This window comes from Rhinatrema bivittatum, chromosome 9 (assembly GCF_901001135.1).
Source record: "Rhinatrema bivittatum chromosome 9, aRhiBiv1.1, whole genome shotgun sequence".
In the NCBI taxonomy this organism is placed as follows: domain Eukaryota; kingdom Metazoa; phylum Chordata; class Amphibia; order Gymnophiona; family Rhinatrematidae; genus Rhinatrema; species Rhinatrema bivittatum.
Genome location: NC_042623.1, coordinates 137064044 through 137078503, shown reverse-complemented (window position 1 = coordinate 137078503; position 14460 = coordinate 137064044). Strand labels below are relative to the sequence as shown.

General features: G+C 42.7%; 1 protein-coding gene across 1 annotated transcript in view; it reads left to right on the top strand.

The window, feature by feature from the left end:
• PER2 (period circadian regulator 2) overlaps positions 1-14460 on the top strand; it is an 89743-nt gene that overhangs the window by 30727 nt on the left and 44556 nt on the right. The window contains 4 exon segments of the mRNA XM_029616002.1: positions 3053-3161; positions 4013-4144; positions 9787-9892; positions 14148-14310. Of these exon segments, the coding sequence (XP_029471862.1) occupies positions 3053-3161; positions 4013-4144; positions 9787-9892; positions 14148-14310 (510 nt within the window).

Below are 14460 nucleotides of genomic sequence, written 5' to 3'. Positions count from 1 at the left end.
ATACGCGCGTAGCCGCGCGTATCTTATAAAATCCAGGGTCGGCGCGCGCAAGGGGGTGCACATTTGTGCAACCTGCGTGCGCCGAGCCCAGCGCGGCCTGCCTGTTCCCTCCGAGGCCGCTCCGATTTCAGAGCGGCCTCGGAGGGACTTTTCTTCGCCCCTCCCCCACCTTCCCTCCCTTCCCCTACCTAACCCACCCCCCGGCCCATATCTAAACCCCCCCCCTAACTTTGCGCGCTGCGGCCGGCAGCCCCGCTCCGTCCTCCGGTCCCGGGGGCTGGTCCGGAGGCCTCGACCACGCCCCCGGGCCGGCGCCACACCCCCGGGCCTGCCCCCGAAACGCCGCGTCATTTCGGGAATGCCCCCGGACACGCCCCCTCCCTCCCCTTTTCGAAAGCCCCGGGACTTACGCGCGTCCCGGGGCTTTATGCGCGGCGGCGGCCTATGCAAAATAGGCGTGCCGGCGCATGCGGGCCTTTTAAAATCCGCCCCTAAATGTCTCCGATGCCTTGGCTTCCATCATGACATGTCCAAATATTCAAATTGTAGTGCTATGTCTCAGAGAGCTCAAATAAAGAACTTAAAGTGAAGTACTTAGTCTCATCTTCAGACAGAAAATCTAAAAGTTCTTAGGATCTACCAGAATCTATTAAGCCCAAAGTTTCTAGAAAACAGGGCTAAGATTTGCCTAGTGCTCAAAAAGAACAGAAAGTGGTAAGAAGAAATTCCCTATCTGTGCCACCATCTGCAAAAAAAACCCTGCATTGATGCTCTGTCAGTGTCAAACTCTATGGCACCATTGACATCTCCAGCGATATCATCCATACGGAAACACTGTGCCAAGTCTCCATCAGCGCCAAAGCCTATGGCGCCATCAATTTCCAGCACGAATACATTGGCACAACGCCATTTGGAGCACCAGATCTTGCGGCGTCAATCTTACTGGCGCTGAAAATCCTTGATGCTCTGTTGATTATATTGTCACAGAATTTTTCAGTGCACGCAACCTTCAGCGCTGACACATTTCTTTGGTGCAGAAAATTGTCTTCAGTATCCTCACTACAAAGACTCAATAGCTGAACCAGGCTGCTATCAGCTATTCTTCTTGCCTTACAAGTCATTGTGAGTGTTGAACTGTTTTCTTCATTCTAATAAACATTGTTTGGCGTTTTAAGAGCTGAGGTCTCCAATATTTGAAGCTGGGAGAGATAAGGTTTAACTGACTGTCTCGGAATTCAAGCTAGAGAGTGAATTCTGATGGCAGGGCAACTAAGAACTCACAATTTTTTGGCAAAAATGTAGGGTTTCTCAGTTTCATTTAGATAAATACATTGTTCTTCCAATCTTCTTTCCAAAACTTCTTGCAAGTAAGGCTGAGGGAACGATTCATATACTAAACAGCAAAACATACTAAACGCTTCATATACTAAACAGCAGTGTTTCATAATCAAACCAGAAAAAGCTTTTCAGTGAAGAAACAAACCTTATCTACATGGCTCTCAGATTGTATTTCTTTTTGCTTTACAAATCAGGAAAGCATTTCCAGACCAAAGCTCTTCAGGTTAGGATATTATCAACATCAGTAGTTCATCTTTGGTTCAGACTGGGACATGCTGCACTAATGGAAGAAGACCTTAAATTCATAAACTCCAAAAATAAAAGCAGAAGCACAAAAGCTGCAGAGGTACAAAGAAAACAGAAATAGGCAGCGCCAAAATGAATGAAATTCCCAAAGACTCTTTGTCTCTGTATGTTTGTCTTGATTAGATTGTAAGCTCTGCTGATAAAGGAATGTCCTTTATGTGTTTTTGTACTGCGCTGCATATGCTGAGTAGTGCTACAGAAGTGATAAGTAGTAGTAGTTCCAAGACATTTGAAAAGCAGCTGCTTGGTCCTCCATACATACTTGTAGAAAAACACTACTAACTAGAGAGCGACTCACATAGGGATAATAGTTTTGGCCAAGCAATGTTAAAAAAAAAATGTATTTAACTAAATGCTTAAACTCTCCTGCACCCTCTTTTTAAGCGTTGCATTATGTCTCAATTCAACAAACATGCAAATAAGTACTGCAACTTTCAGCCTGGAAATCCCCATTTGTGTGGCTGGATTTGTCCTGCTTTTCCATGGAGAAAGCAAAGTTGCTTCCCCTTAACTGATGTTCTCCATGGACAGTAGGACAAAACAGCCACATAATTCCACCCTCCTCCCCTGGAGTTGCCTAGGTAATAGACTAAGGAGGCTTGTGCGGTGGCAGCTGCAGGGGAACTCCCACACATGCTCAAAAGCTTTGAAGTCCTTCGGAGCTTGAGAGAGAGCACATTCCATGTTAGTACCCATAGTGATGTCAACCACTGCTGGTTTGTTCTTCTGCACACAGGGATCACTTGTTTCAGGTAAGCATATTTACTTTCTGCACGATTCCAGATCTGTTTCAGCTGGGGCCATGAACCACAGTTTCTTCCAGAACATGTAAGTGTGGGCCCTGATGATAGGAAATGAAGGTTTATAACTGTAACCCAGACCAATTTGAGATGGAAGTATAAAAGCACAGGAAGGAAACTGCTAAGTGAAAAAAAATCATCTTCTTTTAACTGCAGTAATTTATGAAGAACCTTACTATAAAATAAAATGAGGATGAATAAGTCTTTGGAATATGATGATTATGGTACTTATTAAAATTGTTTCTTCCTGCAATAAATGTTTCCATGGGCAGGGTTGCTTTCGCATGGTGAATTTTGGACAGTCATATTGTACAACCTGTGCTTGGAATTTAGTTGTAATGTCAGGATTAGCATCCCAGATCCTGAAAAACTACCATCTGGTCTTTACTGTCCACAAAATGACTCCAGTATGTTGCACAGGCATTGATTTTTGTACTTGCCAATGAGAGAGGTCTTTAATGAGCCAAGTACACCACTTCCAGCTTAACCCAGTGCTCCTTGCACATCTCCCATCCAAGTGTTCATTTAAGCCCAACTTACATAGTTTCTGAGATCATACACCATCTTGGGATCTGCAAGTCATGTTGATGTGCATATTCTGTTTTTAGGGGTCCTGTAAACGAAGATGTGTTTGCCGCACTGAACGTAACAGAAGAAAAGGTCCTTCATCCCAGCATTCAGAAAATCACAGAGCAGATATACCGGCTCTTACTGCAGGTGGTTGAGATATTTCATTCTTTTCCTGTCTTTCCATAACAAATATTTGGAGCTTTATTGGCCTGTAACTTTGATTGGTTGGTGTTTAATTCCTAGATGGTAAATGGAAAGATGTTTGAAGGTATTGCATATAAGTTATGTACATGCATTTTAAAACAGAATAGAAAGTGCATTCTCTGATTCTGCAAACCATATTTTTCACATGCAGGTTTTTATATTTGCTTATTTGGGGTTTTACAGATTTTTCTTAATTTCATCAAAGTCTACCCTCAGCAGCAACAGCTTTCTGTGAAAGACCTGATATATTTGTGTGGAGGCTAGTTACAAGAGCCAGTTTCCAAAAGTAGATACTTTAGAGGGTAAGACATCATTGTTAAAGGTTATCTGACTTCTAGACATCTTTTTTTCCGAACAAAGTCTGCTAAACCTTCATTAAAAATAAATATTTGCCAGTTCTAGAAGCCTGCACTGAGAAATGTTGTATGCACTCACAGATAAATTTGTAATGGTCATCCAGAGGTAAGTTTCCTGATTAATAGGTTTGTTTACCTCCTGTGGCCTCCTTCCACTTGTTATGTCTTTGGCATTTCATGAAACAATGTAAGCATTTTCTAATCCCGTTTTACCTAATGAGATAAAGCAAGCAGTCTACTAAACTGATCATCATCTTGGCAGGTGAATGAATGCAAGTACATGGATCTAGAAACTTTAAAAAATTCAGATGTTTATGAAGTATTGCCATACATTTTAAGGAATAAAGTGGCTCGCCTTTTGCTTGTAAATACTATAAAGTGCATTTCAAGGTTTAGAGCCTTCATGTTTCTAAACTTAATTTCAAAATCTCTATTTAGCCTGTGCACAACAGTGGATCAAGTGGCTATGGAAGCTTGGGTAGCAATGGATCCCGTGAACATCTGATGAGCGTGACATCATCCAGCGACAGTAATGGCAATATTAATGATGATCGTTACAAAAGCAAACCTGTAAGTTTATTTTTATCTTGCTAAAAGACTGGTGGGTAGGTGTCTAAAAGGAAATGGAGGTTGCATGATATGAATATTTTGTAGGCAATATTAAAAAGATTCACCTGATCAGACTCTGGTTTTAGATGGGTGAATCTATCTGTTTTCAATTTTGGCCCCTTTATCTGACTAAGGGCTGGATTTTCTATCTTCGCAAAGTTTTCTGAATCGCACGGTAATGGGGGGGCGAAGCGGGGGGCGGGCCTGCGAAAGCCAGCAGTAATCGCACCACCGCGGTGTTATCACTGCCGGCTTTCGCACCCAATAGCGCCACCATGAAAGGTGGCGCTATTGGGCGCGCTACTGGTGGCGATAACGGGTCTTGCCTTATCGCCACCAGTGAAGTTTCCGCGGCGTCCACCCTGACGCCGCCCTGACTCCGCCCCTATCTAGATATCGTATGCAAAAAGTCCCTTTTCGCATGCGATAGGGATAGAAAATGACCCCCTAAATTTGTATGGTTAAAATTTGGAGCCACACAAATAAAGGGGACCAAGTTGGAGGCATTCTTGGAATGGATTTTCAAATTTAGCTGCTTAATGCACTATTCAGCACTAACCAGTTACATTTTGCCAGTTAACCCGATCATGCAAGGTTCAGAGCTAAATGTATTCATTGAGCAGGTAAATTAGCTGAATATCCATCTGGGTAAATGCATAAGAATATCTGTTTAAAGATAACCTGGTAAATTTACCTGGTTATCTTAACCTGCACAGTGAGGTTTAATTTTTTAACTTTGGGGTAGATTTTAAAAGCCCTGCGCACGTGCCGGCGCACCTATTTTGCATAGGCCACCGGCGCGTGTAAAGCCCCGGGACGCGCGTAAGTCCCGGGGCTTCGTAAAAGGGGCGGGAGGGGGCGTGTCTGAAGACTGGGGCGTGTCCTGGGGGCGTGCCCGGGGGTCAGGGGCGGGCCGAGGCGGGTCCGGGGGCGTGGCAAGGCTTCGGGGGTGGGCTGGGAGGGCGGTCCCAAGTCCCCCGGCACTGCGGCCTGTGCCGGGGGCTGATGAGGCGGCGCGCACAAGTTACGCCTGCTTCAAGCAGGTGTACAAGAAAGGTAGGGGGGGGATTTAGGTAGGGCTGGGGGGTGGGTTAGATAGGGGAAGGGAGGGGAAGGTGGGGAGATGCGGAAGGAAAGTTCCCTCTGAGGCCCCTCTGATTTCGGAGCGGCCTCGGAGGGAACGGAGGCAGGCTGCGCGGCTCGGCACGCGCAGGCTGCCGATTTTGCGCAGCCTTGCGTGCGCCGACCCCGGATTTTAAAAGATACGCGCGGCAACGCACGTATCTTTTAAAATCTGGCTTACTTTTGTTCGCGCCGGTTGCGTGAACAAAAGTATGCGCGTGCGTATTTTTTTAAGATCTACCCCTTTATTTTTATCATATTTATACATTAATAACAAGAAAAGAAACTTCTTGTTAAGAAAAGTGAACAATAATAGGTAATAAACAATAAGGGGTAGATTTTAGAAAAGTACGCCCGCGCATACTTTTGTTCGCGCACCAGGCGCATGCCGAGCCCTGCTCGCGCTGCCCGTTCCCTCCGTGGCCGCTCCGAAATCGGAACGGCCTCGGAGGGAACTTTCCTTCGGCCTCCCCCCACCTTCCCCTCCCTTCCCCTACCTAACCCCCCCCCCTAGCCCTATCTACACCCCCACCTACCTTTATCGTGAAAGTTACGCCTGCGCCGATCGGTTGCCACCGCACGATTCTCCGACCCGGGAGCGATTTTGGAGGTCTCGGCCACGCCCCCGAAACGCCCCTGGACCGGCACCACGCCCCCCTAGCAAAGCCTCGGAATTTACTCGCGTCCTGGGGCTTGCATGCACCGCTGAGCCTATGCAAAATAGGCTCAGCGGCACATGCAGGGGGTTTTTGAAAGGGTTACACTCATAACTTATGCGCGTAACCCTTTTAAAATCTACCCCTAAGGATATTACAAAAGGAAGAAAAAAAAATCACAAAAGTCCACAATATTTGGAGGAAACAGGTCAAAAACAAGGAAAATCCAAAGAAAAACAAGAAATAAATGGAGCAGTTTGAATTACCAGTCCATAATTGTTAGAGAAAGGTACCCAGACGTATGCCCAAGAAAGAGAAAGAAGGAAAAATAATTTTTACACATTCACGGAAGGAGCCTTATCAGAAAGAAAAGCGGTCAGTTGAGCAGGTTCAAAGAAAACATATTTAACATTGCGATGTTTAACTAAACACTTAGCTGGATATTTTAAATAGAACATTGCACCAATCCATAATACTTGAGATTTTAACAAAAGAAATTGCCTGCATCTCAGTTGAGTAGCACGAGCTGCATCTGGGTAAATGCAGATTTTACAACGAAAAAACAACTCATCTCTGTGTTTGAAGAATAATTTCATAACCCAATCCTTGTCCAGATCCAAAACCAAACTAACAACCAATGTAGCCACATTGGCCTGAATTTTGCCCGTATCCTCAAGGAAAGCCGTAAAATTCCCAATATCTAATGGAGTAGATGAAACTACATCCTCAGCTGGGGTTGAAGAAATCTTACGGTGAGTTTTTTTGAACTGTGACCCATTTGGTATTTGTGTATTAAAGGAACACATGAGAAAAGCATTTGTAGCACATTTCTCTCCTGAAACTTTCAGTCCGCCACTTACTTTAAGTGTTCTTTTGGGAATGTTGTTCATGTTGCCATAATAAGACATTTGGTTTCCATGTGTGTCTGCTCTAGTACTTCCAGGTCACCTCTATTCAGTTTACTGGTTAAAATTGCTTCTAACGATTGTTACTGTAGCATCAAGCTACTATGGGTATATTTTTTCTTTTGATATCAAGAATGAAATTTGGGTGAAATCCATGATGTCTCAATCTGCAGCTTCTATCTAAAGATGTTGCTTTTAGCAATTCAGGCCTGGTAGGAAAGGCTCAGTCTAACTTACTGGGCCCAACTAAATACAACTTGTATTTTATATTATTTTTATATTTGAAATCCACCCTTCCCATATATGGCCCAGATGGAGAACAGCAATAAAATTATAATAAAAATTTCACATTTTAAATTAGTTACAATAAAAAAAACCAATAACATTTATATCAGATGAACCATCCAGCATCTCCAACCAACCTAAATAAAATAATTAGCCTCAATTAAAATATAACTATTTCCTATACATAAAACTCCTATCTTCCATCTTTTTTCAGAACCAAAGTAACTATATACCCCAACAATGGGTTAATCCTACACTCCCAGTTTCAACTATAAATATAACTCATCTTCTACTAGGATGCTGACAAAGTCAGGCTATGAACCTACTTTGTCTCTACTCAAAATACCTCAAAGCCCAGTAAAAAGATCCAGCAAATCTTCTGTTGTCACACTAGCAGTCAGGTCTTGTTGAAGCATCACTTACCCTTGTCACCTTCTAGGTCTAAGAACAAGGCCATAAACAGGGACAAAAATATAAAAGAAGAGAACTGATCCACCAAGTCTGCTCATTTGTACCTGCCTGCTGTGCTGTCACATATCTTACTCAATCAGTGGTCTTCTCCCTTCCTCTGCCTCCAAGGTCTTGTGTCCTATGCATTCTTGAATTCTTTCACTGTTTTGATTCTTATAGACTTACAACCTCTGCTGGAAGTCTGTTCCAGGGGGCCCACCATACTCTCAATAAAATAATTTTCCCACACTCCTTCTGAACTTACTTCTACTTTATATGATGGCATTTTGTCTTTGAACTTATCATTCAGGTCCTCCTTTAAGTCATAGAGACTTGAAGGATTCAACTCTCAAATTAAAGTAGGTAAGCGCATCAACATCCTGTCATTTCCCAGTCTCGCACAGCTTTGAGGACTTGGATTCAGATGAAGTGTCCCACACTCCAAAGCAATCACACTTGTAGGCCTACATGATCTCTCCCAAGAGTCATTCCTGCAATGCAGGAATATCTCTGCATGACCTTCATGGATATTCTTTACTCTACAAACCTAACCCAAACTTGTTGCTCTAGACTAGGCATGGGCAAACTTATGGACCCAAGGGCTCAGTCTAGATGGGGAGTTCAATAGGACAATAAGTTGTTCCCCCCCCCCCCCCATAGAGATTGAGGAACTGGAGTGGGGTTCTCCCTGGAGGTGGTGACCAGACTCGCCACCATAACCTGGGTGGAAACCACTTGAGGGGCAGTTGTGACCTGCAGGCTGTGGTTTGCCTACCTCTGCTCTAGATGTTCCAGTCAGATGAACATGTTGTTCAGAGTTGTCAGCCTGGTGCCTCACTTGGACAGCCATGGGCACATTGAGTAATGCCTCATATGAATTTTCCATGGTTGCTGGATATGTTGGCATTGTGCCAATGCCAACCATGTCAAGGGTCAGGTTGATCACCTTAATGAAAGTAGTCACACTGATGACTAACTCAGCTCCAGTCCCATGTAGGTTTAGTATTAAACAAGCATTTTCAGACAGATAGAGAAAATTATGATGAGAGATTCATCATGGAACCAACAGACACCATCATTTTCCTAAATAAAATGTAAGAGATTAAAAAAGATTATGCAGGAAAACTTGTGAGAGGACTAACATCCTGCTGTCCCAAGAGAACACTTTTACAGGTAAGCGACTGCTAAATTTCAGTGATCTCAGGCCATTCAGAAACTACAAGACAACATCCAAGTCAAATGCCTTTCTATGAAAAAATAGACAAATCATACTAACCTCAGATGCACTCAGGTTGGGCTGGAGAATATATCTAGCTTCACAGCAAAGGCCCCTAATCTCTCAAGTAATGACTTCCCAAGGACCACCTACTTATGAGGGAGGTGTTTAACGCTTTAAATGATTCCAAAAACTGAGTGGCCAACAAAATTGTATTATAAAATGACCATGTGGTTGTTTACACTAAGACTGACTCCAGCTCTCCCTTTGTTGGGCATTTGTCAGGTTTTATAATTAGGCAGTCCCTCACTGGATAATCCCAATTATTATCTACTTAGCTGGAAAGGAAAACATTCTAGTAGGCAGAATGGGGACATTTTATTTATTTTATTTATTAAGGCTTTTATATACCGACTTTCTTGATACAAATCAAATCAATTCGGTTTACAATGAACTAAGTAGAATATACAATTAACCAATCAACAAGAGATACAGAGCATACAGTTACATTATAACAAGGAAGCCTTAACTTGGAGTAGGAAAATAAAGAAGGGGTGAACGGAGCAATAAATATATAAAGTGCAATAAAATAGAATAAATACTATATACAGAGGAGGGGGCAAGGAGCCAACCTCTCTTTAATGGATATTATGCATGAGAATTTGGAAAATTTTGTTTACAGAGATGTGTGGTGTACATGCTGGATCATGTTAAGTTGATTCAGAGATATATGAACTAGAGGCTGAACTCATAAGAACCTAAAAATATAAGAATTTAATGTATTAAACTTTCACTGAATCATATTCTGTGTTCAGATTGTGTTGAAGATCAAATAATATTGATTCAGATTTGCTTTGGTTATATAATTTAACTGATTTTGTTCCACTAAGGATTTGCTGCCTGTACTTTTGAATTGATTTCCTGGATAAGCCAGTGTTTATAGTGAGATTTTTGTTTTCTTCCCTTTAGAGCACTTTTCAGACTATTTGCAAAGATGTGCACCTGGTCAAAAATCAAGGACAGCAAGTTTTCATAGAATCTAGAGCAAAACTGGAAGCTAAGAAAAAACTTGCAGGTATGGGATAGCACTACTAGAAAAGATCTCACAATAGGATTATTGTCTAACAGTATTAAGCATTAGCTAAAGTTCTGAGCAATTATGTGCCTTGTGTAATTGTAATTCCATCTAGTCAGACTTGTTGACTTAATAGAGATGTCTCTAATAAAGTATGCTTTATACAATAGCATCTTAAAGCTTCCTGTTTGTCTAGTCTGTATACAACTATCCCAGCACTATAGTATAGTGTTCACTGTATCTTTCCCTTCGATTATAAACCAAGGTGGATAATTGTAGAAAACGTTACTTCTGTTTCCTACCAGGCCTGGATTTAGGCATAGGCAATTGCCTAAGGTGCCAAATATGCAGACCAAAGAGGAACCTGGCTGTTTGCTTTAGGGCCATGTGCTGGCAAAGCTTCAAGAGGGGCGCTGCCAAGGCACTCTGCCCAAGGGCAACAAAATCTTAAATCCAGCTCTGTTTCTTACACATTTTTAATAGTTTAAGGATTGATGGTTGCAAATTTAACACTGGTGATTTATGGGTAAGAGGTTTTGGGCTTTTTTCCAAGGACAAGCAGGTTAACTAGTCACACATGGGTTATTACATCCACAGTGCTGATGCGGATCATCTAAAAAGTCTTCTGGAAAAGCTTTGAAAAGCTTTTCTAGGCATATAAGGATTTTCCAGCAAACCTCCCTTAGTCTTCCTATGCAACTCCTTGTTTCAGCAAGAAATGCCTTTTTTGTAATCTGGGCACCTCATGGCACATTGTTCTGCTCCTGTCTTACAATTTCTTAGACAGGTTTTGGTCTTTTAATTATTTTTTCAACATTGTTGTTCAGCCCCAATATTTTCCTTCCATGTGGCTTTCTTCAGCAGCCTCAACTGGTTTTTTTTTGTGCAGAAATTTCATTCTTCACTTTTGCTTCAGCGATATTTTTCTCACCATGACCAAAAAGCAGTTCAGCGGCTGCAACCTTTGTTCCCTGTATGTACCAGGATCAGTTCAGACAGTGAGTTATCTCCCCCTTCCAGCAGATGGAGTCAGATAGAACTCTGAAGGATGCTTCCTTATAAGGTAGTGCACCCTCTACTAATCCTCACCTTCCAGCAGATGGAGTCAGATAGAACTCTGAAGGATGCTTCCTTATAAGGTAGTGCACCCTCTACTAATCCTCACCTTCCAGCAGATGGAGTCAGATAGAACTTTGAAGGATGCTTCCTTATAAGGTAGTGCACCCTCTACTAATCCTCACCTTCCAGCAGATGGAGTCAGATAGAACTCTGAAGGATGCTTCCTTATAAGGTAGTGCACCCTCTACTAATCCTCACCTTCCAGCAGATGGAGTCAGATAGAACTCTGAAGGATGCTTCCTTATAAGGTAGTGCACCCTCTACTAATCCTCACCTTCCAGCAGATGGAGTCAGATAGAACTCTGAAGGATGCTTCCTTATAAGGTAGTGCACCCTCTACTAATCCTCACCTTCCAGCAGATGGAGTCAGATAGAACTCTGAAGGATGCTTCCTTATAAGGTAGTGCACCCTCTACTAATCCTCACCTTCCAGCAGATGGAGTCAGATAGAACTCTGAAGGATGCTTCCTTATAAGGTAGTGCACCCTCTACTAATCCTCACCTTCCAGCAGATGGAGTCAGATAGAACTCTGAAGGATGCTTCCTTATAAGGTAGTGCACCCTCTACTAATCCTCACCTTCCAGCAGATGGAGTCAGATAGAACTCTGAAGGATGCTTCCTTATAAGGTAGTGCACCCTCTACTAATCCTCACCTTCCAGCAGATGGAGTCAGATAGAACTTTGAAGGATGCTTCCTTATAAGGTAGTGCACCCTCTACTAATCCTCACCTTCCAGCAGATGGAGTCAGATAGAACTCTGAAGGATGCTTCCTTATAAGGTAGTGCACCCTCTACTAATCCTCACCTTCCAGCAGATGGAGTCAGATAGAACTCTGAAGGATGCTTCCTTATAAGGTAGTGCACCCTCTACTAATCCTCACCTTCCAGCAGATGGAGTCAGATAGAACTCTGAAGGATGCTTCCTTATAAGGTAGTGCACCCTCTACTAATCCTCACCTTCCAGCAGATGGAGTCAGATAGAACTCTGAAGGATGCTTCCTTATAAGGTAGTGCACCCTCTACTAATCCTCACCTTCCAGCAGATGGAGTCAGATAGAACTCTGAAGGATCTACCCTCTACTAATCCTCAGTATTCTCTTGACTCCAGCAGATGACAGAGGTGGTTTTCGATCCCCACTGAGATGACTAGAAAGCTATTTTAGGAATTTTCTCTATTTTCCTCAGCTTTCCTTTCTTTTGGATGGATTAAGTCTAATTTAAAAAAAAAAAATCTTTGAATTTTGAATTTTCTGAGGGAATTATTTCAAGAGCTTTCCTGTAGCCTCCACTCCTGTTTTAGTGGGAGCATTCTATAGCTTGGAGGCAGTACTATTTGCAGCTCTCCCCACCCCTCCCATCTCTGTTGTCGGGGTAAGTTTGTTTTTATTTCCTTTTGACAGGTTATTTCCTCTCTCCGGGGTGCAAGTCGGTGGTGCCAACCTCTCCCCCTGTGGCTGCTATCCGACCCGCTGCCCCTGAGACGCCATTTTCCTCAGGGCAGCCGGCACAGAGAGGCGTTATTCCTCTGTGCCTCTATCTGTGGGTCGCTGAGGGATAGAGAGAGAGCAGGACTGAAGCGGAGGCTATTACCTGCTTCTTACAGCCACGAACCTGGTGAGCGTGAGGAAGAACAGGCTGAAGCGGAGGTTTTTCCCACTTCCCGCAGCTGTAAACCTTGCCTGTTTCTCGTGTTAAGAACAGCTGGTTCCCTCGCGGCTCCGTCGGGATTCCCCATGCCTCGTTCGTCCAGGTGCTGTGCTTGTGGAGAGCCCGGGTCGAGGCTCTCCCGCGAGGGGATTTGCACAGCTTGCCTCCCTGGTGGGGAGGGACCCTCTGTTCCTTGGCTGAGAGAGTGTCAGCATCAGGTATGCCGTCTCAATTTGAAAACACATTGAACCAGTTTTAACAAAGCACTTCACTCAATATTTTTAGTCACCAGGGCTTTTACACCTCCATTCTCGCTATCTTCTGGAACCCTAGCAATTCAGAGATTATTCCTTCTAAGACTTGGCGTCGAAATCCATCAACTGGTCCACCATTTGCGTAAAGTTGTACTACATTTTATAAAGTTGAAAAGCTCAGCTTTTAGCAAATTTGTATACTTTTTTTGAATTGTTTGAACATCCCCTGGAAGAGGTCTTACCAAATGGTGCTTCTGATGGACATTCATGAGCTTTTCACCTGAAGATGCTCCTCTCTTATCCTTTTCTTATCACCATTTCTAAAACAGCAACGTACCAGGCCAGCATCTTTGCCAATTAAGATATTCCGATTTCTTTTATTCTAAATAGCTTCTCGCTTCCTTCAAGCTTTCAAATCTTTACTGCACTTTCTACACACAAACAGATTTTTAGAGCAATGGTGCTATTTGAAAGCTTCTTGGATGGTGGGGGAGCGTGTGTGTGTGTGTGCACGTGTGTGCACGTGTCCAGAGCCACTTGACTAAGCATCATCCCGAACCTCTTATCTCCCTCCCTCCTCATCTCAAACAATTACTACGTTAGCATCTTAAGTTCATTGCTCGTATCTAGAAATTAGACTAACAGTTATGTTTAGCTGGTGCATGCTAGATCTGGCCTGGTGGCCAGAAATCATTGAAATTAAGTATATTTTTGACTGAACTAGATAAGCTAATTATTAATGTTTGGGACTGGGGAGAGAAGTTGGATTCTATTGCTATATGAGAACTGTAAAGTTAGTTTTTGGCGTGAATTATTAACAGATTAATAGGGAACACTATCAAATAGTACTAGGACTGGGGTACACTCACTGAAACAAATAGCACATTAAACAAATTTCAGAAAATATTTTGTCAGTTGGCACACAATTAAGCAATGAAACTTGTTGCCAGAAAATGTGGTTAAGGCTAGTAGTATTAGAGTTTAAAAAAAGATTTGGACAAGTTGCTGGAGGACAGGTCCATAAATAATTATTAGCCAGCTAGACCTCTCCACATCTTGCAGAGAGTGCCTTGAAACAGACATTCGTATTGTCATTTGCCAGGCACTTTCAGTGCCCCAGACTGGTCACTCTCGGAGTGGATGCTGAGCTTGATAGATCATTGGATTCACCCAGCATGTCATTTCTTAGCATCTTATGTTCTTTTGATTAAATACATATATTTCTTTTATACAGAGAAACAGATCGAGCCTAATGTTCAAACCAAAGAATTAATGGTGCCCTCTGGAAAGGATGCTGCAAGTGTCACTTCTCGGAAGAATATTATTACTCAAGAACTAACTTATAAACAACCTTCAAACTCCTACCAGCAGATTAACTGCTTAGATAGTGTAATCAGGTAAGTAACACAATTCCTATATATTCTAATCTATTCTGTTGGTGATGAGACTGACTATCCTTCAGAATTTTTGAATGTACAGTTTCTTTCTAATCCTTTGATTGTGAAGAAGGTAAACCACTGAAAGGATTATATATATATATATATATA